Source organism: Linepithema humile, chromosome 1, assembly GCF_040581485.1.
Source record: "Linepithema humile isolate Giens D197 chromosome 1, Lhum_UNIL_v1.0, whole genome shotgun sequence".
In the NCBI taxonomy this organism is placed as follows: Eukaryota; Metazoa; Arthropoda; class Insecta; order Hymenoptera; family Formicidae; genus Linepithema; species Linepithema humile.
The window spans coordinates 352,567-377,337 of NC_090128.1; the positions used below are offsets into that span (position 1 = coordinate 352,567).

The 24,771-nt window shown below is 37.5% G+C and overlaps 6 protein-coding genes across 9 annotated transcripts; 3 read left to right on the forward strand and 3 right to left on the reverse strand.

The window, feature by feature from the left end:
* Positions 1 to 195: 195 nt before the first annotated feature.
* On the forward strand, positions 196 to 6,960 carry alpha-Man-IIa (alpha-mannosidase 2). The gene is made up of 8 exons (XM_012370976.2): positions 196 to 687; positions 774 to 1,041; positions 1,189 to 2,543; positions 2,817 to 3,155; positions 3,225 to 3,533; positions 3,702 to 4,233; positions 4,328 to 4,480; positions 4,643 to 6,960. Exons 2-8 carry the CDS (start codon positions 913 to 915, stop codon positions 5,225 to 5,227), a joined length of 3,402 nt encoding a protein of 1,133 aa, XP_012226399.1. The 5' UTR covers positions 196 to 687; positions 774 to 912; the 3' UTR covers positions 5,228 to 6,960.
* On the reverse strand, positions 4,273 to 7,701 carry Naa40 (N-alpha-acetyltransferase 40). Its single transcript, XM_012370982.2, has 5 exons — positions 7,560 to 7,701; positions 7,350 to 7,444; positions 6,875 to 7,263; positions 6,649 to 6,807; positions 4,273 to 5,347 (listed from the first exon to the last, which is right to left on the reverse strand). The coding sequence occupies exons 2-5, from the start codon at positions 7,353 to 7,355 to the stop codon at positions 5,266 to 5,268; spliced, it is 636 nt and encodes a 211-aa protein (XP_012226405.1). The 5' UTR covers positions 7,356 to 7,444; positions 7,560 to 7,701; the 3' UTR covers positions 4,273 to 5,265.
* A 185-nt stretch (positions 7,702 to 7,886) lies between these two features.
* Positions 7,887 to 10,044, forward strand: LOC105674566 (3'-5' ssDNA/RNA exonuclease TatD). 3 transcript variants are annotated; one of them, XM_012370978.2, is made up of 2 exons: positions 7,887 to 8,029; positions 8,658 to 10,044. In XM_012370978.2, the coding sequence occupies exon 2, from the start codon at positions 8,685 to 8,687 to the stop codon at positions 9,597 to 9,599; it is 915 nt and encodes a 304-aa protein (XP_012226401.1). In that variant the 5' UTR covers positions 7,887 to 8,029; positions 8,658 to 8,684; the 3' UTR covers positions 9,600 to 10,044. The 3 variants fall into 3 exon arrangements, with proteins under 3 accessions (XP_012226401.1, XP_067204455.1, XP_012226402.1); XM_067348354.1 differs by lacking the exon at positions 7,887 to 8,029 and adding an exon at positions 8,153 to 8,171; XM_012370979.2 differs by lacking the exon at positions 7,887 to 8,029 and adding an exon at positions 8,243 to 8,552.
* A 112-nt stretch (positions 10,045 to 10,156) lies between these two features.
* On the reverse strand, positions 10,157 to 13,181 carry LOC105674565 (FAST kinase domain-containing protein 2, mitochondrial-like). 2 transcript variants are annotated; one of them, XM_012370977.2, is made up of 6 exons: positions 12,843 to 13,181; positions 12,498 to 12,638; positions 11,643 to 12,432; positions 10,798 to 11,441; positions 10,562 to 10,676; positions 10,157 to 10,479 (listed from the first exon to the last, which is right to left on the reverse strand). In XM_012370977.2, the coding sequence occupies exons 2-6, from the start codon at positions 12,619 to 12,621 to the stop codon at positions 10,257 to 10,259; spliced, it is 1,896 nt and encodes a 631-aa protein (XP_012226400.1). In that variant the 5' UTR covers positions 12,622 to 12,638; positions 12,843 to 13,181; the 3' UTR covers positions 10,157 to 10,256. The 2 variants fall into 2 exon arrangements, with proteins under 2 accessions (XP_012226400.1, XP_067204412.1); XM_067348311.1 differs by having other exon boundaries at positions 12,839 to 13,181.
* Positions 13,182 to 13,208: 27 nt separating this feature from the next.
* On the forward strand, positions 13,209 to 24,739 carry Sptz (Spastizin). Its single transcript, XM_012371057.2, has 14 exons — positions 13,209 to 13,852; positions 13,929 to 14,109; positions 14,210 to 14,863; positions 14,949 to 16,295; positions 18,110 to 18,256; positions 18,322 to 18,901; positions 19,011 to 19,258; positions 19,375 to 19,908; positions 19,990 to 21,189; positions 21,248 to 21,757; positions 21,905 to 22,269; positions 22,384 to 23,942; positions 24,089 to 24,342; positions 24,423 to 24,739. Exons 1-14 carry the CDS (start codon positions 13,686 to 13,688, stop codon positions 24,588 to 24,590), a joined length of 7,914 nt encoding a protein of 2,637 aa, XP_012226480.2. The 5' UTR covers positions 13,209 to 13,685; the 3' UTR covers positions 24,591 to 24,739.
* On the reverse strand, positions 14,948 to 17,748 carry LOC105674603 (uncharacterized). Its single transcript, XM_067348355.1, has 4 exons — positions 17,610 to 17,748; positions 17,479 to 17,542; positions 16,777 to 17,410; positions 14,948 to 16,641 (listed from the first exon to the last, which is right to left on the reverse strand). The coding sequence occupies exons 2-4, from the start codon at positions 17,482 to 17,484 to the stop codon at positions 16,433 to 16,435; spliced, it is 849 nt and encodes a 282-aa protein (XP_067204456.1). The 5' UTR covers positions 17,485 to 17,542; positions 17,610 to 17,748; the 3' UTR covers positions 14,948 to 16,432.
* Positions 24,740 to 24,771: the final 32 nt, after the last annotated feature.

Consider the following 24,771-nt stretch of genomic DNA (forward strand, 5'->3'; position numbering starts at 1 on the left):
CTAAACCAAATGAGTAACTAAAATTTATAAAAGTGGCTTCATACTGCGTATATGAGCTTTTTACTATTGAATCGATCCCGATGATTAATGACGTCATTGCATCGTCTCCACCAATAAAAGACTTGAATTTATATTAACATAGTAATTAATTGATTCACGATGGATCAAAATCCGTTCGTTCGAAAACGCTATATATCATTGATGTCACATCTAGATATTTGTACATTATGGCTTAAAGTTTGGCATTTTCAAGTGTTTGACAGATGCAAAAGATTTAATGTAAAGTTTAATGCAAAATGAACAACAGGTTTTGTGTTCCGCAATGAATTAATAAAAATTGACTAGATTTTTTTAACCAGCATATAGACATGATGTCGGTTGAGAATCTTTGCGTTTACGGCATTCATCTATCAGCGTTTGTTTCAGTTTGTTTCGTAATGAAAGCGGAAGTTGGATTTTAAATGTGATGTTTAAGTTGACAGCTGTGCGTCACATTCCGAAGTTACAGCTTGAATTGGTGACATCCCGTTGCCGACGTGGCCGGCATTGAGAATGGTCCATGTACTTGAAAAGTAGAAGCATTTACACACGCATGTACGCCATGTACATTGTGATGGTTATGGTTACAATAAAACAATAGAGATAATATAAGTCATCGAATTTTGGAACAAAACAAGCCGGTTTTATGTAATTCATAATTCTATTACAGATTTAAAATGCTCATTAAAAATTTGCAATAAGTTCAATTAACGTATAGTTTTCTGTAATAATAGGTTACAATTGGATATGTTAATCACAACATAAATGTTCACACAATATGATCAACTGGCAACATCGATTAGCATAAACTACTGGATGCAGGCTTTACAATTATCTTAAAGTTAATGTGAAAGAAAGATTTGTCACATTAATATGCGGACCAGAAGGACAATAGCTATTCTTGGAGTGGGTTTGATTCTTGCCTGCTGTGCGATGATCTATTTAGTGATGGATCTAACTCTCTTCCCACCTGAACAAAATCCCAAGTTTTCTGTGAATGATGTAAGCTTTAAGCTGTTGTTTTTGCTATGCTAAATTGATTCTTTTCAGTCTATTATTTTACAGAGAAATAAAATTTTAAAAATAGAAATTTAAGCCTGGAGAAAATTAAAATATGCTACAGGTTATAAATGTGTTGATCCTTTTCAGAATCAATGGCTCCACTTTGAGAACAGACTTGCTAAATTGGAAAAGGATTTTGACAAACATCATAAAGTTATGAATGCCCTGCAAGAGCAAGCAGCAAAAATTAAGCACAATTTTATACCAGTCATACAACCCTTTCATTCAAATAATTCTGACATTACAATATTGCGTTCAAGAAAGAGTCTTACATGTAATTTTAATATTCAAAAAGTACCAGAGGTTGATATACAAATGTTAGAGATGTACAAACAGTTGGAATTTGACAATCCTGATGGTGGAGTTTGGAAGCAGGGCTGGAATATTGCGTACGATGAGAAGCAGTGGCATCCCAACAGGAAATTAAAGGTGTTTGTTGTACCTCATTCGCACAATGATCCTGGATGGTTGAACACATTTGAGAAGTACTACACTTTTCAAACGAGAAGCATATTGAACAATATGGTGACTAAACTTGGCGAGGACAGACGACGCAAATTTATCTGGGCAGAGATATCGTTTTTCAAACTCTGGTGGGATGATCAATCCAAAGCAGTAAGAGACGAAGTGCGTCGTTTGATACACGACGGACAATTGGAGATTGTGTCGGGTGGATGGGTGATGCCAGATGAGTCTGTGTCCCACTGGATCGCTCAGCTCACGCAATTGACCGAGGGTCATCAGTGGCTAAAGTACAATCTCGATTACACACCAAATTCGGGATGGGACATTGATCCCTTCGGTCTTTCTCCCACCATGCCGTATCTCCTGAAGGGTTCAGGTTTGGAGAATCTTCTGATACAGAGAGTTCATTACTCGGTGAAAAAGAGACTAGCCAAGGACAAGAATTTAGAGTTTCGCTGGAGACAGTTATGGGACAATGACGGCGCTACAGAGCTATTCACACATGTTATGCCGTTTTATAGTTACGATGTGCCTCACACATGCGGGCCGGACCCGAAGGTATGCTGCCAATTCGATTTCTACAGGATGCAGAACTTTGGTCTCAGCTGTCCGTGGAAGGTTCCGCCAAAGACTATAACTAGAGCGAATGTAGCGGAGAGGGCGATGCTTTTGCTGGATCAGTATCGCAAGAAGGCGCAGCTCTTTAAAACCGACGTAGTGCTCGCGCCTTTGGGCGACGACTTTCGGTACACGCATCTTACAGAGTGGGAAGCTCAGTATGACAATTACCAGAAACTTTTCAACTATATGAATGACAATCAGCATTTGAACGTTGAGATACAATTCGGGACACTGAGCGATTACTTCGAAGCAGTTAGAGAGAAGCGCAATTTAAATGAATTTGCAACCTTGTCCGGCGATTTTTTCACATATTCTGACAGAGATGATCATTATTGGAGCGGTTACTACACTTCTAGGTACAAAAACTTTTTTTTTTACATTTGCATATTTAACACTTCTGCTGTCGCCATACAGAGCGCCACACACGCTATGTTCACTATGTTTGCTATGCGTACGAAAAATAGCTTCCTTTAGCTTCCTTTATCGTAAGTGACCGTGCAAAGCGCTACGCTATGCATGTTACGTTTTCTTTGTGTGTGGCTGGAAAAGATAGTGAACATAGCGTGCGTAGCGCTCTGTGTGTGTGGCCGTAGCATTCTAGTCTTAATTTAATTCTTGAATCTATACAGGCCTTTCCACAAACGATTAGATCGTGTATTGCTGGGTTCTTTGAGAGGATCAGAAGCCTTAGCTGCTATAGCTTGGGCTAGAGGTAACGATCAGCTGGTGGAAGGAAGTCTCGCGTCTCGTTTAAGCAAGGCCAGAATGCTGCACTCTCTATTTCAACATCATGATGGAGTCACTGGAACCTCTAGGGACAATGTTATGATAGATTACGCCCAGAAGATGATAATGGCATTGAATAGCTCGGCTCACGTACTTCAACAATCAATAACACACTTGCTGAAGACTCCACAAATATCATCCATAGATGTGGAAGCTATGTATTTTTCATTAGATGAAACTAGGTATAAAAATAATTCGCAAGTAACTCGTATTTCGCAAGTGCAATGGTATAATGTGTAACCGTTTTGCAGATCGCACCACACAAGTGCGGGTGAAAGGCACGTTCTTAGTCTCGGCGATGATAATCCTTCGAGAAAGGTTGTCCTGTACAATTCTCTCCCGCGGCAGAGAACGAAGGTGCAAACTTTGATCGTGTCAACACCGTTCGTTAGAGTCACAGACCGCAAAGGACAGACCGTCAAATGTCAAATCTCTCCCGTTTGGATCGGCCCGGCTGCATTGTCCGCAGCTAGATACGAATTATCATTTCTAGTCACTGTACCAGGATTCGGTGTTACTACGTACATAGTTCACGCATTACACAAAGCGTCATACACGAAGTAAATGAGATACAATTTTTATGAATAAGAAGTGATGGAAAAAATATATTTAATAACTTTGTTCGACTGTTAATTCATTTTGGATTACTATGTAAAATATTTCACATATATATGTGTGAGATTTGATGCGCTGAAGGAAAAATTTATATATTTCTTTTCTCAAAACAGAGGAGTGTATCCGGCCAATGTGACAGTCTTTAATACCGACATCAGCATCCCGTCGATACCCGGTTTCAATCATCTGACGATTCTACCACATACGCAAGAATTCTCAATCACTCAACGTCCAGAACTGTCCGTCTCCTTCGGAAAGTCTGGTTTGTTGAAGGCTCTGCGAGTCGGCAACGCCACGTTTCCTGTGCATTTGGACTTTGTGAAATACGGTACCAGAGGTTCCGGCAAAGACAAAAGTGGCGCCTATTTATTCTTGCCTGATAAGCCGGAACCAGATCTGGTCTTTATGGACGGCAGAGCGATCATTCATTTGACAACCGGACCGATTTTATCGCGAGTGTTTATAGAATTACCGCATGTGCGGCACATATGTACACTGTTCAATTCTCCGGGTAGCGACGGACTCGGATTGCATATACTCAACGAGGTGGACATAACAGAAACGCAAAATTATGAACTCGCAATGCGTTTCAATACAGACATAGCTTCCGGCCACCAATTTTTTACGGATTTAAATGGACTCAACGTAAGGAAATATAGTGAATTAAAAATAGTAATCTTAGAGTGATTTTTAGCAAAATTATTATATTCGTTAGGTGCTACTTGTCAATATTTTTTAGATGATTCGACGACAAAGGTTCCCCAAGCTCCCCACGCAAGGAAACTACTATCCAATGGCAGCAAGTGCATATATAGAGGATAAAAAAGCTAGATTAACAATCCTCACAGCGCAACCGTTAGGAGTAGCCTCTATGGCGTCCGGGCAGCTTGAGGTAAGTCAATAAGACCATACTTTGTCTACTTTTATTTGATTACGAAAAAAAAAAAAAAAAAATTAAACTATAACCAAGACCGCTGACAATAATTTCTTACAAATTCTTTTTTTTAAGACTAATAAGATTGAATGTGTATATGCCATTCAAATTTATAAATAGATCATGCAAGATAGAAGATTACTTCAGGACGACAATAGAGGCTTAGGGCAAGGCGTGATGGACAATCTGCTAACGAATCATATGTTCACATTAATTCTGGAAAAGAAGGAGACGAATTGTCCCTCTGCAGTGCCACCAGCGGATCATCCTGCAGGATTATTATCCTTAAGCGGCCATCTAACGTCGGAAGAATTACTGCACCCAGTGGTAGCGCTACATCCTCGTAATTCTCTACCATTTGATCTTCACGCCCATTTCTCGCCGCTACGATACGATCTTCCAGTAGACTTAAGCGTTATCAGTTTCCGAGTGTTTCCCATTCCCGAGGGTGCTGGCAAGGGTATTGGTATGGTGTTGCACCAATCAGCCTTAGACACTTGCTTCAACAATTCTCTCCTGCGACGTTTCAACATGTCGGAATCGGGAGAGATCGATTTAACCAAGTTTCTCAACGACATGGAAGATTGGACTATAAGCAAAGCGCCCCTTACGTTCCACAATGTTGGACCGTCTCTGAAATCGCCCGTCGTAAACTTGTGTCCGCATCAAATATTGCCAATCTTATTTCATAAAACGCAATCCTAATCGAAGACGCAAGTATTTAATTCAGCGTACGTTACTTTTTATTTATCCAAATTTTGTTTACTCAAGATTATGTAGTCCAAGTGCGCCGAGGCTGATGGATTCGAATTGTCTAATTTATATCTGAAACAGCATTAGATGCATGGAAATGTTATTGCTTTGCAAATCTTAACGTAATTTATATGCTGCAAGCAAATAGACGACTCAAATATAGTCTAAGCAATAGAGAATTTCTTGGAGATTACACACATACATATATATATATTTACATATATGTATATATATATATGATACATATATATATAATAAATAAATATATATATATATATATATATATATATATATATATATAAAATACATATATATATATGATGTATGTATTTAAAATGAAAAAATTTTTCAGTGAATAATTGCATAATTTTAGTTTACTTGCAGCATAGATATAATAATTTATTATACATTAAAATAATAGAAAATTGTAAAAACAGTATATTTACTCTTCCTTCTATTATTTTTGCTTGCTATTGTTTTATGGTTTTAATTATTGCATATTTTATTTATATGTGGGATGCGGTTTCTTTCTCTAATGCTAATTTTATCGCTATTTTAATATTTATTTATGATGACAATCCTGTGATTTAGTAGCATTTTAATTAAATGTGTGTATATATGGTGTTTTAAAACAACATTTGAAGATTGATAAAAGATGACAACCGAAGTGTTTTTGAATCTATATTCGAAAACATGGCTAGTTTAGCTGCTTTAATTTGCGATCGTCTGCCAAGCCTTGAACGTCGTTAATATTGTTTTAATACATATTGTGAATGAGGAATGCAATCCTATATTTTATGCATGTGCAATTAGTCTTTAAAAAATACTACATTAGACTACGCAATATTATTACTAATTGTAAGATATTATTGAGATATGATTGAACATTATGGAGGAATGACTGTAACGTATCTTAACCATGCGTTTAGCACTAAATGCGATTTCTCAGATTTTCTATTTGATAAAAAAGAGAATCGTGTTAAACGTGAAATGTAGATTGAAGAGTCGCATTTGGTATTAAATTATTAATAAATTGAATGTGAAGAATACAAACTACATAAATACTTTGATACTAGTCAATTATAGACTATGTAAAATAGACTTGGGCTACACGCACACACACACACGCACACACGCGCGCGCACACACACACCACACACACACACACACACACACACACAACAATTTTATACACTTGTACTAATTGTACATAAATTATTGAAAAACATTAAACAATCCCAGAATGCACACGTATACACATAAATGGCGTTGGAAATTCATTTTACGTATAATGTAGTGCAAAGAACTTTAACAATTAGAGTGTATAATGCCAATTAGTTTGTAATAGTATTATTAAATTAAATATTCTTTACCCGAGAGTGTAGAAGAATCGTATTGCTGATGGATTGTGCTTGAAAACTGTCAGAACAACCTTCAGCATCTGATTCCGACTTGCCATGGATTCCAGGGCAGACATCATAAAACGGCCGAGTCCTTGGCGTCTGATCGATGGTTCCAATTGTAATTCATAGCTGTAGATGTAAGTTCTCATCGTACAATTGAGTTTTATTTTTTCACACATGTACATAATATACGTACCAATATAATACTACATCGCCATTGTCGACGTCAAACCGAAAATGTGAAAAGCCTAAAAATTTATCATTATACGATGCTATCAAATACCATGCTGTTTCCTCTGTCAATTCCGTTTGTTTCTCAGATGCGTTCCATCCCCAATTGGACTCTTCGTACATATCCTTCATGTTTCTCTCCATAATATCAAAAATCCAAGAGAGACATTCCTCTTGTGCATCTTTCGCCCTGACACAGGAAAGCTTTATCGTGCAATCGTCTTTCGTGTTATATTCGTGAAATATTTCTAAAGCCGCTAAAGGATCCTTCAAAGCATTAGCCTTGTTGATTAACTGCTGTTGCACCGCTGCTTTCTCAGCTAAAAGCTGACGCCTCGTCTTCCTAGCTTTTTTCTGTAAAAGAAAAACAATTGTAAAGTTAATTAAAAATTCCTTCAATAATTCAGAAAAATGTTTAAAATCGAAATTGAAAAATTGACCTGCATAATTGATTCCTGAATTTCCCGCCTTTTTTTCTTCAGGTTATACGCGAGAGATACTTTATGGTTTTAACAATTTGATTATTTCTTATGTGCTGTAACAAAAAAGAAAGAATTACTATTCTTTTGATAATACTTTTATAAGCAAGTAAAATAAACAATCTGCTCAATATATTTTCATTCATCAATAAATCATCTAATTATTCTTACCTTATTCTGGCACTGCAACAAATATATTTGCAGTTTAAAAAGTCTGGTGTATTGTATTTGCAAGCAGCAAAACAACTTATATCTCACAACGTGAGTCTCGAAAGTAAATATTTCACTTTTGCGGACACGCGTTTGGTCGACCCACGCTGTCTTGTCTCGCCTAGAAGGAAGGAGGATCGTCTACCAATCACGACTGATGGTCTCTGCGACGCAATGGCCCACCACTCCCGTCAGAGATCAGAGATCAGAGTTGATCTGGAGCATCTGGAGTGCATCGCATCTTATTTGATTCCACTGCGTTCGGCTATGTGACAATATTAAGATGAGCGTGTTAAACAGCGGCTGTACTTGGGAACGAAAATGAGCGGTGACTGAGCCTGAAAAAATTTGCGTTGTTCGTCATCGTGCAAGGAGTACAGCAGCAGTGTTTAGTGCTGCAACACAATTCGTGTTTGGACGTTGGAATTCGCGTGAGTATTCGCGTGTTTCATCTAGTATCAGCTGCGGTTTAACTCTTCGTTCAAGATGCTGTCTTTCATTACGGCACTTTCTTCCCGTTTGACATAATTGTGAATGTCTTTGTCTCGATTGATGAACTTTGACATCTCGCATGTAGGTTAAGTACTTAATCGCCTGTTACATTTAATTTGTCCGCTGGTATTTGTGTGTTTAATGATCTGCTGCATAGTCACTTCATTTATGTGATGACATGTGTCGATGACCTGTTACGTAGAGTTATCGCGTATATATGTACATACACGTTGGCATTTGCATCTTATCAGATAGTCATACTTTCTACATTTAGATTCTCTGTGTAAACATCTCCATCTGTTTGATTTACAAGTACAAGAAACGCCGCGTTAGCACCAAGTAGATTGAATTTATATTTAGCTCGTATCTCACTCCGAATTATGTTTCTTCAGAGCATATGTGTGCCTTCTAAAAATAGTCCACACTCGATTGCCAACAAGACGTCAGCTGTGTTCTTATTTTGTAATAGAGTGATAACATATTTGTCATTTTCAATAAAACAATGTTGATAGTTGAATACTCTTCAACTGTTCTCATTTGATATTCACTATTACTTTTCTATTTCAGCTTGTTACTTGACAGAAGCTTAAAGGAATGGCTGAAGAAGAGAAAGCTGTTCCCTCATCCATGACCCAATGCTATGAAAACTACATTATAGTCGATGTAGGTGCCAATCTAACAAATAAGAAGTACAGCCGGGACCTGGATAGTGTAATACAAAGAGCAAAGGATGCAGGTGTGCAGAAGATTATGGTGATAGGAGGCAACATTCGTTCCAGCAAGGAAGCGCTCAGGTTAACTAGAATATATCCGGGAACTCTGTACTCTACCGCCGGCGTGCATCCGCATGACGCCAAATCCTGGGAGGATCCGGACACTCTACACGAACTGGAAAGTATAGCCAAGAATCCAGAATGCGTCGCGATCGGGGAGTGTGGCTTGGACTACAGCCGTGACTTCTCCGCTCCGGAAGCGCAGCGCGCAGTGTTCCACAAACAGATAGAATTAGCCTGTATATTGAATAAGCCATTAGTGATACATGAAAGAGGTGCACAGAAGGATGTGCTAGAAGTACTCGGTCAGTACAAGAACCGTCTGCCGCCCATTCTAATACATTCTTTTATCGGCACCGCGGAAGAGGCACAGACTTACCTGGATAAAGGCTTTTACCTGGGCATCACAGGCTACTTGTGCAAAGACAAGTCTGACAGCAGTGTGAGACAGTTGTTGGAAGGGGGACAGGCGCCGTTAGACAAGATCCTGGTAGAGACCGACGCGCCGTTTATGTATCCTAATACCAGAGCCAGCAAATTACCCGCATACGTGAAGGACGCTTTGACTGAACGATCCATGACATTTCTCCATCGTTACTGTACCTTTCAACGTAACGAACCGTGTGCATTGCCGGCGATCGTGGAAATGGTGGCGGCGTTTATGCGAACCACACCAGAACAGGTCGCGCTAGCTACCGCTTTTAACGCTTTAAAATTATTTGGTTTAAATCAATGATAATAATATTCGGATTTCCCAAGATGAATGTGCGAAATGGTGCTAGTAGGTGCTAAACAAGAGTTTAATTGCAATTTTTATCGGGTGATGCTTCACACACAGTTGAAATCACACACACACATAAAATGTTTCTTTATCAATTGATTTCTTTTTATATATATATTACAAACGGTAGCTATAACATATTTTATATAAGACGAATTGATTTAAGGGATATTTTGCTTCATACAAAATGAATAATATTTGTATTTTATCCGTATAAATATACTATTCATTTACATGTACAAAATATTTTTACGATTATATTAAGATGGATTTTGTCAATTTTTCTTCGTGTCTCAACTTTTTTTGTAAAATGTTGATAAAGTTAAAAAATCCAGTATTATACATTTTATTGTTGATGTATCATAAATATTTTCATACGAATAAATTGTTACATAGATTACTTGTCATTTTTTTGCGATAAATTATATTTTTACTGTTAAAGGCAAAAAAATGTAAATTTAGAAGAGAATTAATGAATCTATTTATGTTAGCTATTAAAGTGAGTACAGTGCTTTGCTCTTTATATTTTCAAAATATATATATATATATATACATATATATATATTTTTTTACTGTATATTTATATTTATATACATTTGATTACAAAGTATTCTAATTTACAGAGACTGAAAAATCTTCGCACTTTAGTTTTATAGCTTGCATCAGATAGGGAACTCTTTCGTACTCTGGTAGCTTCATCCAAGAACTAGAATGTATGGCAACTGTGTTGGAATTTATCAATACTTCCGCGGACTTTATTCTTAACGACCATGTACTTTTTAATCTTTGTGAATTCACAGCGTACGCAGTGTCCGGTAAATTGAAGATGAGTATTCTGAAACATAACGTACGCATCAACGACGGTGATTTAAACAAAGTCAATTATGATGCGTTAAATAAACTGGGAATATTCTTACGTTTGACTCTCGCTTGGAGTTTGTATATCTTCAACGTAGTTTATGTTCATTTTATCGGGTGCCATTGTATTAATTGCAATAGGATAGCCCCCTTTTCTCATTACAACAACATGATCTAAAATAATTAAAGCTTTAGAATGACAAATTTCACATTGCTGCTGAATTGAAATGACTCGAAGCTCATAATTTCTCATATTTATTACTCGGAAAAACACTAATTTGTTCTCACAACTCACCGATGTGATGCCCCAGTTTTGTTTTCAAGTTATTGTGAATATATAGAGGACCGCCTAACGCCAATTCTAACGCCGCTTTCAAGGAAAACGTGGGCATTATCGGATCAAGATTGGTAATGTATTCGAGTGTGTCTTGCGACGGCCACGGTCCCTCATACATAGGATACAGCGTCTTAATGCTTTGATATAAAAGCAACATTTCTCTAGCCAGAATATCTGTGTATGCTTCCTCATTATTTTTTATATTATAGGAGAAGACCTTACTGAGTAAGCTCGGGCTATAACAATCTAATGCGGTCAAATACAAAGCAAATCGAATTATAGATTTGCCGGTTGATTTATTTTCCACTTGATTCGCCAATATCGCATCTCGTATAGTATCCCAAAATACCGGCTTGTAATCGGCATAAATAAAACCTTCTAAGAAACTGAACAGTTTTATATAGGTTGCATCTTTCAGTAGATCTGGCTGTTCGAAGCATTTTGCTGCCAAATACTCCAAGAGGGGTATATGTGCATAATTTAGATTATTCAACAGTTTGAGTAAATGAATACCACTGTGGAAATTGATATCCGAGGACAATGCTGAATTGACGAGAGCATCCACCAATGCTTCATTGTAGAATTTGTATCCATGTGTTTTGCTGTAACAACAATACATTGTTAAAAATGTGCTATCTTTTCACAGCGTTAGATATCAAGACTCCTGCTTCCTCAAAAGAAAATGAAAAAGAAAAAACTGACTCAACACCGTAAGAAAAAAGTTCACGCAACTTCTCGCTTCTAACATTGCAGCTACAGTAAAGAAAACAGGAGCCTCGATGTAAGAATCTTCTGATACATACTTCATTGCAACGACAAACTGTAGACTGCTGAGCGTCTTAATTATCTTTGTGATACTAAATTCTTTTGCGTTAGTTATAAGAATCTGTTGTATATTGGCCAATACATCAAAAGCTATTGGAGGTAGATAAGAAACTTGACATAAATTAAGAAAGATAGACCAAGCTGTTTTTGGAGCTATATTATTTTCATGCATCAGCAATGATTTGAATAATATATTGTATACTTCTTGATTTTTTATATTAAATTCATTTATAAATCTTATCGACCAGTTTAAGATAGTTACATCATCCGATTGTAGTTTAGTGAAAAAATGTGTCTCAAACACCAGAGGCAAAGCTATCAGCAGAGCATCTCTCAACGGTGTACTATCCATCTTTTTTAATAGAAAAACTGTAAATATTATTTCATAAAGAGACATCTCATTTATGTTTGCGCGAATCATTTGCAGCAGAGACTGAATTAAAACGCTGTTGCTAGGAATATTTAAAAATGATAATATTTTCAGAATTTCGATAATATCATGTCTTTTCATGTCTCTGATATTTCTATTCAGTACATCACATAGGTTTATAAAGCCTGTGTGCGTTTCGACTTTCTCTGTATGCTTCATATGTATGTCTTTATATGTATATTTAGATATATCATACAATGCAGACATTGTACTAACAGCTTCACGCACAGTCATGTTTGTAGATTTCTGTGCAGCTTTGTCTAATATTTTCATAAATTGATATGGTAATTTGGCGCTCTTTATTAATGGTTGAGCAACATCTTCCAGCTGTGTATAATCTGCAAAACAGTTATTATTGATGTAGTATGCTTACATTAAAAATGTGTCAAAAGCATTGGAATACCTGTCAAACTACATGTTCGTGACATGCTCTGCATCGATTGTAATGGCGTTATATAATTTGAAAGAATGGTCCAATTGCGTGCTACTGGATATAATCGAAACAATCTGTTTAGAGTCCTGTCCATTCTATATTCAGTGATTGCTGTAAAAATTATAAAATATATTAAGGTCCAACGCGCGCACAATAGAGAAAATATAAGGAATAGGAAACAATTCAAATTTCCTATTCCTAATATTTAATATTTATTCCTATTCCTAATATTTTCTCTATTGTGTGTTGAGCCTAAGAAATTTGAATGAGTGATGAAAGACAATTTGATAAATAAATAAAAGAAAATTTACCTACCAGATGGTCATTAATTTCTCATTAATCCGTATTTAATTATAAATATCATCCGTGACACATTGCTGTATTAATGCAGCAGTATTTTCCAAATAACCGGCGCGTTATCTTCCAAATAAAATATAGAAGGTTAGACGCTCTTGGATATTTAGATTTTTTTATAATTATATTATTATCAATATTTATCTTGTAATTTGAGAAATAATTGACAATACTAATGACCAAAAAAATATAGAATCGATCAAATAAACAATAATTTATAATTTTCAAATTGCATGAACACACTTGAGCACGAGCATAAGCACAGTACACAGTACACAGTACACCACACACACACACACACACACACATACACTGTAGCAGCATCAGCGACATTAAACGACCAATGTCGCAAACTAATGAAAACAATAAGTAGAATCCATAATGTAGAAATCTATTACCAATAAAATAAAGATCTATATTATCCATGAATTCTTAACTAAGTAGTTTATAGAAGTGCCGTAAAGTTAATAAAGCGTGAGCGTAATTATAAGTACAAATATCAGTTATGATACGATATGTCAAAACCTTTGCCACAGCGTATAATAGGTTACATTCATGTAAAAAATCCAACTGATAACGCTATCCATTTTCGTAATATTGCTTTATATCATGTTCCATTATATTTCTACGCGTTGATATTTTCTTTTTATATCCTACAAAGTATACGATAGTATAATAAAGAGTGTGTTATTGGATCTTGCAAAAGACTGACAACTAGACAGAGAAACAGAAAGAAAGAATACAAAATGTGATGAGCAAAGTGATAAATGTGGTACATCACGTAAAAGCCTCTAGAGAGAAATCATGTCAAAACAAACAGGAACGTTGGAATTGAATAAATGCATTTCGTCCCGACTGTGGTACACATCTCTGAATGCTTTTCAAATAAACAATGATAACAACTTGAAAGAACTCCATCACAATTGCTCTGTCGATTTAACGGAATTAGAAGATGTAATCGAAAGTCTGATGTAAGTGAATGATTTCTTATCAATTGCGCATTGTAGTTTTCTTTTTACATTTTTTATGATGCATATTTATATGCAGACATTCTCCAAATGAAGAGCAATACCAATGGATCGCCTATACATTATTGTGGAAACTTGTGGCCAACAAGTCGTCGAACGTCGACTGTAACATACATCGCAATATTCAAACACAGCTTGATTACATACAAGTGAAAAATGCCTTTGATCTATGTGGCGATATATCAGATTATTTATATAAGGTATTTTCATAAATTTGTTTTTACAATTTGTAGCATGTTTTTTAAAGAAATTAAAATAAAAGGCCAAACAAGATTTCTTTAAACAAAACTTATCTTTCAGGAATTATTAGTATTTCTTCAGAATACAAGTATAAGCCATAACACGAAAGAAACTTTAGGCAGTATATCTCAAGAGACTCTTGCATTCCTGAAAGAAAATATACTTGTTCATCCCAATATTGTGTGTTGGATTATAAATAAATTAATATCAGCAGCCTCAAATGCATGCGATATTGCCAGTGATTTACAAAATATATATTTTTCTACATTGAAATTGTGTCTAGAATACATTCCAGTTAGAAGGAATTGGTACTCCAGCCATGAAGCATTTGAAACCTGTTCTTCGCAAACTAATCCAGCTATTCATGGCAATCCTTTACAAACTATTCTGTGTCTTTTGTCAAAAATGGAGATAGATACAGATGCAGAAATTGAATTTCTAAAAATGATTTATCCCACGCTTTCAAAACTGCATCATGTTAAGGATATTGAACTTGCATTATATTCACGAAAAAATGAGAAACTATTCATCGCATGGTTGACACTTTGTAATGAAACACACACGTGTGCTGAAAGTGTTACTACTTTATCCACAGCATATAAAATTAGCGAAAGTATATTTAAATTAACAGAAGATTCCAAGATACTTTTGTGCCAACGAGAATTGCTTAAAAAAATATGTATCAGGAAACTACACTGGTTGAAAGATATTTTGGTAAATTTGATATTTTAAGCATTTTTTTTTACTTTAATCGATTAAACTATTTATAATGCTATTACAACAAATTTGTATGTTTCAGGACATATGTCACATTTTAACTATGAAAAGGAAATATAGTGAAGTTGAATTATTGTTATCAAATGATTTGTTAAAGAGATTATACCCAATTTTATTATTTAAAATACTAGACAATTGTCCAGAAGAAGAACTGAATTCGCTTGAAAGTTGTGAGAATGGCATTTTTATCTGTGAATCTATCAAATTTCTCTTAAAGAAATGTTATCCTGATTTACATAGTGATTACAACTTAGAAAAGTTATATGTGCTTTTAAAAAGTCACATTAGAATTGTGGAATATATTTTACATTGGAAGAAAAGATATTTTACAAGAGTGAAATTGGATACTGAGGAACTAAAAAGTTTGAAATCTGATGCAACTGAACAAACAGTGTCTGTGAAGCAAATTCTTTCTCTTCTGCAAAAACATAATGTACTTTCGATCCTCAACATGACAACAAATGTACATGATCAGGATCACAGTGCCATTCAAAATTTGTTAAAGGATTCTTCTCAATTTGAAACCTTTCAGGCATATTGTTGCATAGTAAGTGCTTTAAAAGCTATTTTATTAGGCGAGTTTTACAACACAGAATGTAAACAGATTGCTGAATATTTCACTGACATGGTATCATATTTATCTTCCTTGTTCCCACTGATATTAAGGATAGAAACGATGGAGTGCATATTTTCATTATTATTCTTGCGTTATGAAGATTTTGCAAATGCCAATTCCAAAGATGACAATTGCGATATATCGCTTGAAAACATGGGTGTCAATAAATCAGCAGAGCATGAAAAATCTGGTTTTATAGCTAATAAACATATTATAAGAGACACGTTGCATCATCTATGGGAGTGTATTTTAGTCGCAATACAAGAGATTGATAAACAGAAAGAGCTTGGACGGCACGTGGAGGCGGAAAAACTTTGCGAAAGCATATCCATTCTTAAGTTTGCGATGATGGATGCACGATGGAGATTGCAGTTTTACGCAAGGCCTCATTTTATCGAAAACGTCGGTATTCCACAAAATGAGTCTGATCATATTTTTGTTACGAATGAATCGGACTCTGTAATCTCGCCGAAGCCAAGTTTTCCATATCGCATAAAGGAAGACCTGTTCTTTTACAAAGAAGATACAACATCGGATGAGACGAAAATTAAATCCGACAGCAGTTCGGAATCTGGCTTATTGAGTAGCAGCACCAAACGCAGAAAACGTTCCAAACGCACTATAACTATGGCGGATTCTTCGATGATGAAGGATAAACCATCCTTGATCAATTTAATGTTGGCCTCGAAAGAAAGTTTGGTCTTGCATTGTTTATGGAGACGCGATCTTCGAAAGGCACAGGAAGTAATCGAGGTAATATCGCTTTGTGTAATAGTGCATGTATATAATTATTATGCCTTTTTCTTGAAAATTAGAAATCAAAACAGAGCAAATAGCTCGACAATTGGCAATTGTGCCTCTATGACTTACCGATTTTTTCAATTAATACTTTATACATTCATTATCGCAGCTTCGAATGTTTCGTATGCGTGACGCTCGTATTCAGTAGCTTCATATTTAATAGGCTCTCTCACATCTTCCTCTTTCTTCAAATCCTTGACAAAAATGCCAGGTGGATTCATCGTGTAATATTGTTTGGCAGATAAAATCCTCTCTCGCGGAAAGCAGAATTTACAACGGAAACAGCAGCAGCACCATCCTGAAATATAATACATATTTTATTAGTAAAATGAAATAATACGCGATATCAATAATAATTAATATCAGTCGTATTAATTTCATAACAATTAAAAAAAAGTGTTTTTCTACAGAAACACCGTGGCTGATAACTTACCTCTTTGACACCAGCAGGGAATCGCTAGGCAAAAGTAAATCAACAACCAAACTCTGAGAACTAACCACGTCCTCGATAGGACTTTCTTCATAGTCGCCACATCTTTCGTACGCCGATAATCGTATATGAGGCATTCTATCGCTTTAATTCCGATCTGACTCAACTCTTCCTTCGTACAGTTCTTGGGTCGTTTCAGGTCTATTATTCTTTCCAACGTTTTTTTTGGCGTGTCTTCCAAGTCTTCTTTTTCGGTATAATTCAATGCTTTTCCATGCCTTATGTCGTAATCCAGCTGCTGTTCGTATTCCATCTTGAACTTTTCATAATCGTACGGCTCTTCGTAGGGACTTTCGGTATCTACGAGAGTTGATTTTTTGGTCAAAGGCCAATTCGGAATATCTTCACTCGTGGTTTCTTCACTGTATTCGTACGTGTCATATTGCATATGCGTCGTTTGCGCTTCCCCAAAGTGTACTGTCTCATTCCTGTCTCTTATCACTTTGAAAAAATCCATCTCCTCACCCAACGTCGTCTCATAACTATCCTCTATCTCATCGCGTTTTGCTCTTTTCACTCTTTTTGCATTTTCATCTGTGTATTTGCCGGTAAAAGAATGTCCTTTGTATTTTTCTCCCTTTATCGTACAAATATTTATTAACGTATGACACAACGCGGACTTGTCGCGTGCATTTTAATTAGTACCTGCATTTGTCGCACTATTTCTTTTCAGATTCTGGAAAGTCCGCTTCGTGGACTTGGTGAAATACTAATTTAAAAGATAGATTGAATACAAGAGATTTTATGAAAAACTTTGAAATGAATGAGATGCTTACTTTGTTTAATTCACGCTTGAAGCCAGCAATAAATGGTTTGTCTTCTCGCTCCAAATTAAATATCTCTTCCGCATACGGTTGCAAGTAGGGGAGTACATTCGAAAACTGTTTTTTATTTTCAACATTACGCTCGTTGTAATACTTTACATGGGAATGTAACGGTTTGTATCTGTCCTCGTCCTCCGTGAGTTTCAAATCCGCAAGATCGGCCGATTGAATCATTTCATTTTCGCTCTCCTCGTCATAATTCATATCGTCCAATGCGATCTCAAACACTTTTGTATCCCGCACATCAATCTACAATAATTATAATTTTAATTGAAATATTACAACGTTTAAATCATAGAGTAGAAAAAATTTATTCCAAGTGCTTAACTGCATGAGAAAGTGCTTGCAAGATACGAATCTGGATTATCAATAGAAACACTGTTGCTTTTTGATACAACATTTTATTTTTGGAGTCGTAATTTCGTCGTAATTTCGTTTATTTTGTTTCTCAGATGTTCCATATGGAAAACACGCAATTAGATGGCGAAGTTCGATTTTCGGAAGCGGTTCATACGTTCAAAAAGGATACGTTAAAATATGTTTGTACTCTAGATACAACAGACTCTGCTAAAGAAAATTTAACGACTTCCACTTTAGAGGTGAGATGTCGTATCATAGAAATTCCTAAGCGTCATAGATATAAAATGTTGTGACTTATTTACAGAATATAAGACTGGCTGCACAAGAAGGTGTACAATCCTCCAGACACATCAATCAACTCGAGACATTTCTCGCGTCTCAGGAGGCAAATTTGCGGATGTTAAATACGGATATTCTGAATAGCACCGAGATGCTGACTCTCAGCGTGCTCGATCTGAGTCTAACTACAGGGCACACGTATCAGATCTCGAGTAATCTCTGCGATGTGGCCATGAAGTACTTGAAATCGTGTAAAACATTTGATGGCACGGAATACACGAGTTTGTTTTCAAAAATCTATCAATTGTTTTACGAAAACAAGAGTAATATGTCTGTGACTGATATACTGTGTGATGCCAGAATTCCATTGTCCGTGAAGGAATGGAGAGAAACAAACGCGATTTGGAACGACTTCGAGAATAATTATTGCACCTTCAAAGACTTTGAAAGAACGAAGATAGCCGAGTCGCAATCTCACAATAATAATTGTACTCTAGGATTGAAAGTGATAAAGAAAATGTCGAATATTTTTAATAACGATCAAAAATATCTTCAAAATATTTATTCTCATTTGCAACTTGTGTGCACCATTATTCCGGGAATCAGTAAGTTTGTTCATTTAGCTCAAAGTTAAAACTAATTAATCAATAAAGAAATACAGAAATATAAATAACAAATATTGTACCAATAATATCTAAAATTTCTTTGTTCTAGATGATGCTAATACGCAAACAGTGTCTGATTTATTAAAGACGCCGTTGCATCGATATTTCGGACACCAGATTTTCGACCTGGAGACGGAGCCGGATAAACTCGAAACGGTCGCTGCCAATTTGCAAGTAAACTTGATGTACAGTATTCTTGTAAATGCATGTCCAAACATTTTTTCTTACAACGAAAGGAGCTACAGGAATATCAAGGACTCGGGCTACATTATACTGAACCAGAGTGAAGATAAATCGGTACGAATCGTATAATACATAAAAAAAAATGCAAGACAAAATAAATATTGAATTTTTTAAACAAAAAATACTCCCTTAATAACATACAATCTACTCAGAATATATCATATTTGCAGAGTGTAAAGAACGTCACAGTTAAAGGGCCGAACCAATGCGTTTCAGAGATATTGACAGAACTCCTGCTGGTTCTGCACAGTGTAAGTTTGGGACAATCTCGCCTAGACAATTCGTGCTTAAAAAATATTTCGAGGCGTGCGGACGTGCAAACGGTGCTGAGTAAGACGTCGAGCTTCGTTACTCTCGATCTCAGCGAATTATCTGTGGGAGACGAGACGCTGACGTTCTTTTTGAATCTCTGGAACATAATGTTCCTTCACGCAAGTTTGGACGTGTGGTCCAACGATCCGCCTGTCGACAGCTTGAGGCGCGCAGTCACTCTGATGTCGATCGGCTACATGGTCGGCGATCTCGGCCTGGTGACACTCGCCGCTCTCAGATCCAAGCTGCTGGGCGGCCTAACGAATGACTTTGAGTTTTTCACACGGCTCGAGGAGCTCAACGAATTGGCGTGGCAAGACTTAGATCTCATGCAGAACCCGAGAGTCATCTTCGCCATGGCTAACGAGCTTTACGGCACGCCTGAGATTCGCGTAAGCTACGCACGAATTAATTATTACGCCGAGATATAAGCGTACAACCGATGGATCTGACCGATGTGCTCAATATTGTAGGTGTACGAGACACAGACGTTAAACGAAAGCTTGAACGACGCGGTGCGCGATTATATCACTCATTACTCGTCGGCGTCGCTTGAGAGTTCTGCAGGTAGCCCGACGACGAAACGGAAGATCAGCTTGCCTCACCTCGTGCGGCAGTATCGTAACGCGTTCTCACACAATGCCGAGATCGGTGCGACAAATGCTGACGGGAGTCCGGCTCCGATAGATGGATTCCAAGTATTAAACGAGGATGTGGAATATATCGCATCCAATTATACGTATGAAGTAATATTAAAATATTCCGAACACAATCTAGTGTCACAATCTAGAATTACAGATACCGCGGAAACGTCACTTTGGCAAACTCGAACATTGCGACCTAGCTTGCTGCAGTATCTGGAAAACCATTGTTGGCTGCTCTCTTATCTTGTACAGAGGATGCACAATGAAAACCCGACCATTTCGGAGAACAGCTGCGACAATATAGAACGCACCGCGTGTCTCGAAAATCTCCTCAATTCACCGTGGATTGATAAGCTGAAACCGTTGTTCAAGGACAATCAAACTCTCACCGCTATGCACGATGGCACGATACCTGCGCAAGAGTTGTGGCGTCATTTTCAACTCGAAGGGGAAGATGGTAATTGGCAAAACTCCTTGGAGACTTTAAACGCTTTGGCTGACAGCGTTGTGAGATGCGACACGGAGCTGCAGCGCTTCAAAGATTTAATTCTGAGTCACGTGCTCTCCAATCCGGGCGTTCTATCTGTCACAAAAATGCTGCAGCATTTGTATCAGATCAAGGATATACATATATTGGCGCAGACGATATTGCACAATGTTAACAAGTGGCCCATGAATGTATGCGAGCACGCGTTGCTTCACGCGTTGCAGCACGAAGATAATCACAAGCTGCCAGCACACTGCAAGCATCGGATGAATGGCGTCTTGTGCAGAATAACGATTTTCCACAAGATGGTCCCGTACTGCGTGAGTAAATCGAACAGCACGTGGCACGACGTCGTGTATTGCACAGAGAGGGTCGATTCGTTCGAGATCATCAAGTCCTTGGTCATCGCGGATCAGTACGAGTTGTGCTTGGAATGGCTGGAGTGCCAAGCATTCTCTCTAGAGATACAACCCATCGTGATGCAAGACTTTTTGATCGGTCTTTTGAGAAACGAGCAGCAAGAATTTGAGCAAGCTTTAAAGGTATACATCTTTGAAATATTTTTCTCTGAAAAATTTCATAATAAGTGTAATATTTCAGTTTCTTCAAGCGTTGCCGTCGAGTCAATCGGTGAAGCTGTGCAAGGAAGTTCTGAAAAAGTTGGAATCCACTAGTGCGTTGCAGTTCGTCGCCAACTACTTACTCGAACACTGCAGAGCGACGGAGCAAGCGAAATATCGGAAGACTTTAGTGGGAGTCGAAATCTTGAAAATACTGGAAAGCAAAGACAGAGTGCTATATATCCATTTGATAAGAGAACCGTTGCTAATGTTGGAGCAATTGTTGATGAATTGTAAATTTGAAAGTATTCAAAAGATTGTGAACACATTACACGAGAGTTTACAGCATCTCGATGTAGGAATCCGCAATTTTGACATAATTATACGATTTTACGCCAAGAAAGCGCTCGACTTTCGCGTATCGCTTCAATGCGACAGCGTCGAGAGTAAAACCAAAAATATTCCACCGGTTAATCTCGATGCGGAAAACAACGAGTTTGTTATGCCTGTTAATGTGCCCACTAAGGAAGAATGGGTGCCCAACGATAGGGTAATTCTCCTAAAGCAATTCAATAACTTGTAAATCTTCTTTCAGCCAAATTGGCTTTAAAATTATTCGAAATGAAAATACTTGATCCTTATTTCGATTACATTCCAGTTATCACGGTCGTATGATAAAACTGTTTCTTCGTTTCAGGCGAGAGAATGCAGTTGTTGCGAGGCTGTAATATTTTCCATGTTCAATAGACGACACCATTGTCGGCGATGCGGTCGCGTCGTTTGCGCCGTGTGCTCTCAGCATCGCATGCAGGTCGCCGGTTATCCCAGTTCTGTGCTGGTACGCGTGTGCGACGATTGCAAACGTCAAACGGTACTGCAGATGCGCGCAGCGCAAGACGCCCCGTCGACGTCCAGCAGCGAGGTGTTCGATTACTGGCGATTGACGAGAGACGAGAAACACAATCGTACGATAAGGGAAGAGTTCTCGTTCGAGTATGCGCCAAATATCTCGCTCTGTCTCGCTATCCTCAACTTGCACTCCGATCACAAAATGTATACCAGGTATATGATAACTTTCAAATTTAGTTTAAAATGTAGAATTACTACATTAAAATAATCTGAAATTTTGATTTGTTGAAAAAACGAAATAATAACAGTGATGTATGTATCACACAGCTTTTTGCTAGACCGTTGCGACGAAATGAAGGAATTGCTCCAACCCTATAGCGGTGGCAGAATAAATCCGGAAGTCGATCACGCGGTGATCATCAAAATGATACGCTCTCTATTGGTCGCGGTTAAGGTGAAATGCGCTAAGCTCGGCTTCAACACCGGGCTCGCGCATTGCGATCGCTTCCTCTCGCAGGTGGATCTCATCGCGACCCTGGTCCGATCTGATTGTCTGGCTCTCATACCGTCGGACGATTTGGACGAGCACACGCTACGGAAACTGCGCGATCTCCTCACCGAAAAGGAGCAGTGGACATTAGCGCTGGACGTCAGCACGAAAGCGGGGCTGGATACGCAAGGTGTGTGGGCTGCGTGGGGAAAGGCTTGCCTGAAGGTGGGATATCTGGACCAGGCGAGAGAGAAGTTTCATCATTGCCTCGACAAAATTGTGGAAAACGAAGATTTCGGTGATTGGGTTGTTCTATCCAAAGAATCCATGTCTCCGATCAAGACGAAAGAAATACATTTGGATGAGAAAAGAAGAGCGAGCGAAGCTAGCGGTCATTCGAAGAGAAATGAGCATCTCAAGTGCCGGCCGCTCAAAGATCCACCGTTACTTACGGAAATTCTGCAAATACTAGATAACTTGAGCGTGCACCGATTCCGAACGCAATATCCGTCTCAGTCTAAACCCGACGCGGCGCAGGAAATCTTGCAGACGCTCAACAGTCTGAAAGCTGTTAGTCAAAATCAGTTTAACGCTAAATATCTAATTCCCGCCAATCAAACGGTTTACTATCAGGAGAATCTGTACTACCTATTGACATACGGAAGCCACAGCTCTATCTTGCAGTTCTTCCTGAAGCATGTAGAATTCGATAAATGCCTGGCGTATGTTTTGGAGAATGATTTAGAATGCGACTTATTTCTCAATGGAGTTTACTTGTATTGCTTGAAGAATGGCGACACCGAGAGGCTTCACGACGCAATGAAGGCGAAGGATTCCGCTCTACTCATTTGGAGGAAGTACTTGATATCTGTCTGTCACTTTATGGAAAGGAAACAATATTGGCACATCTTGTATCAGATACAGCTCTTCATGAGAGATTGCGTAAGAGCATCGATGACATGTATCCGTTTTTACATCAATGAGACGAACACTTATTCAGATCTACACCACAAGGCGCATCTGTTGCAAGACGCGCAAAAACATTTGGAGTCAGAATTACATATCGAGAGTTTGAGCAAAAGAAGAAAGAGCACGAGCTCCGTTCAAAGCGACCAGGGTGTTCTGGAGATAGAGCCGTCGAAGATAGACAGGCATATAAATACCATATGCAGGCAGATGGAAATTGCGAAATTTCTGGCCAACTGTGAGAGAGAAGAAAGAGCGGCAGCCAAATTTTTAAGCCTCTTTCCGGACATCGATAGCGATAGCTCTCAGACACCTCAGTTGCCTACATTATTTGGCAATCAACAAGAAAAGATACACTTGGCTGTTCTAGCTATATTGTGTGGCCGTGACATCGGCGAAGGATTTGGCATAGCTTTTAGAATAATGCAAGGTGGGTGATGCAGTTTCGCATTTGTGTGACTTTTCTCTCCTATTTTTGCACTATGTAAATAATAAATTTAAACATAAAAGAACAAATAGCAATTGTAAATTTTTATTATAGTAAACTAATGGCTTGACAATATTGCACTGTTGCAGATTATAATCTTCCTCAGCAGAAGGTGTATTCTTTGGCTGGTCATGTGTTAGCTTTAAAAAATAACGTAGCTGCGATTGAGCAATTGATCAAGTGCTGCCGCAGCTCTGGAACGCCTAATGCCCATATCGTTTCCGATCATGTCTTAACGCATTGCGTAAAATTATTATTGAGCCGTTCGTATAGCGAACAGAATCCAATTCTTAAAAACCACATAGATACTTTAATCAGACTGATAACTGATACGGAACTTAGAGTAAGATAACTTTCGATTACATCTATACTCCGAAAGACTTAATGCATTGTTTATGTATCTTATAATGCTCTTTTTTTCAGATAAATGCGTATATTGAAAGCAAACAATTAAAGGCTGCATATCTACTTGCTGTTAAACATTCTAGAGCGCAAGATATAAGAAGAATTTTGAAAGAGTCAGATAGGCTTGGTCAAAGTGCGATTAAAGCAATATGCTTGAAATGGTTGCAACAAGAACCGAAAAAATAATCTTTCAAATTTGCTTTACCGAAAAACAAAACTGCGAATCAGATAATGTATATAACCTAAAGATTAGAATAAATAAGTTGTTTTTTTATATAAGCAATATTTAAAGAAATAATATATTTAATTGCATATAATAAAGTTTTTTATACTTATTTCAAATTTTTGTATATATTAACACACACAC

What these genes read in the sequence shown, in the direction of transcription:
- alpha-Man-IIa (XM_012370976.2), top strand. Translation starts at nt 913, where the DNA reads ATGCGGACCAGAAGGACAATAGCTATTCTTGGAGTGGGTTTGATTCTT. An exon ending in CCAAGTTTTCTGTGAATGAT is followed by an intron (nt 1,042 to 1,188) that starts GTAAGCTTTAAG and finishes GATCCTTTTCAG; the next exon opens with AATCAATGGCTCCACTTTGA. An exon ending in TGGCGTCCGGGCAGCTTGAG is followed by an intron (nt 4,481 to 4,642) that starts GTAAGTCAATAA and finishes ATTTATAAATAG; the next exon opens with ATCATGCAAGATAGAAGATT.
- LOC105674565 (XM_012370977.2), bottom strand. Translation starts at nt 12,621, where the DNA reads ATGGACAGGACTCTAAACAGATTGTTTCGATTATATCCAGTAGCACGC. An exon ending in ACGAACATGTAGTTTGACAG is followed by an intron (nt 12,433 to 12,497) that starts GTATTCCAATGC and finishes ACTGTTTTGCAG; the next exon opens with ATTATACACAGCTGGAAGAT. An exon ending in CAGTTTGTCGTTGCAATGAA is followed by an intron (nt 11,442 to 11,642) that starts GTATGTATCAGA and finishes TTGTTGTTACAG; the next exon opens with CAAAACACATGGATACAAAT.
- Sptz (XM_012371057.2), top strand. Translation starts at nt 13,686, where the DNA reads ATGTCAAAACAAACAGGAACGTTGGAATTGAATAAATGCATTTCGTCC. An exon ending in ACGGCACGCCTGAGATTCGC is followed by an intron (nt 19,909 to 19,989) that starts GTAAGCTACGCA and finishes TCAATATTGTAG; the next exon opens with GTGTACGAGACACAGACGTT. An exon ending in TAACTGATACGGAACTTAGA is followed by an intron (nt 24,343 to 24,422) that starts GTAAGATAACTT and finishes TCTTTTTTTCAG; the next exon opens with ATAAATGCGTATATTGAAAG.
- LOC105674566 (XM_012370978.2), top strand. Translation starts at nt 8,685, where the DNA reads ATGGCTGAAGAAGAGAAAGCTGTTCCCTCATCCATGACCCAATGCTAT.
- LOC105674603 (XM_067348355.1), bottom strand. An exon ending in TCCCTGCTGGTGTCAAAGAG is followed by an intron (nt 16,642 to 16,776) that starts GTAAGTTATCAG and finishes ATTATATTTCAG; the next exon opens with GATGGTGCTGCTGCTGTTTC.
- Naa40 (XM_012370982.2), bottom strand. An exon ending in GGCGATGTAGTATTATATTG is followed by an intron (nt 6,808 to 6,874) that starts GTACGTATATTA and finishes TTACATCTACAG; the next exon opens with CTATGAATTACAATTGGAAC. An exon ending in CGATTCTTCTACACTCTCGG is followed by an intron (nt 5,348 to 6,648) that starts GTAAAGAATATT and finishes ATGCTGTTTCAG; the next exon opens with ATATAAATTAGACAATTCGA.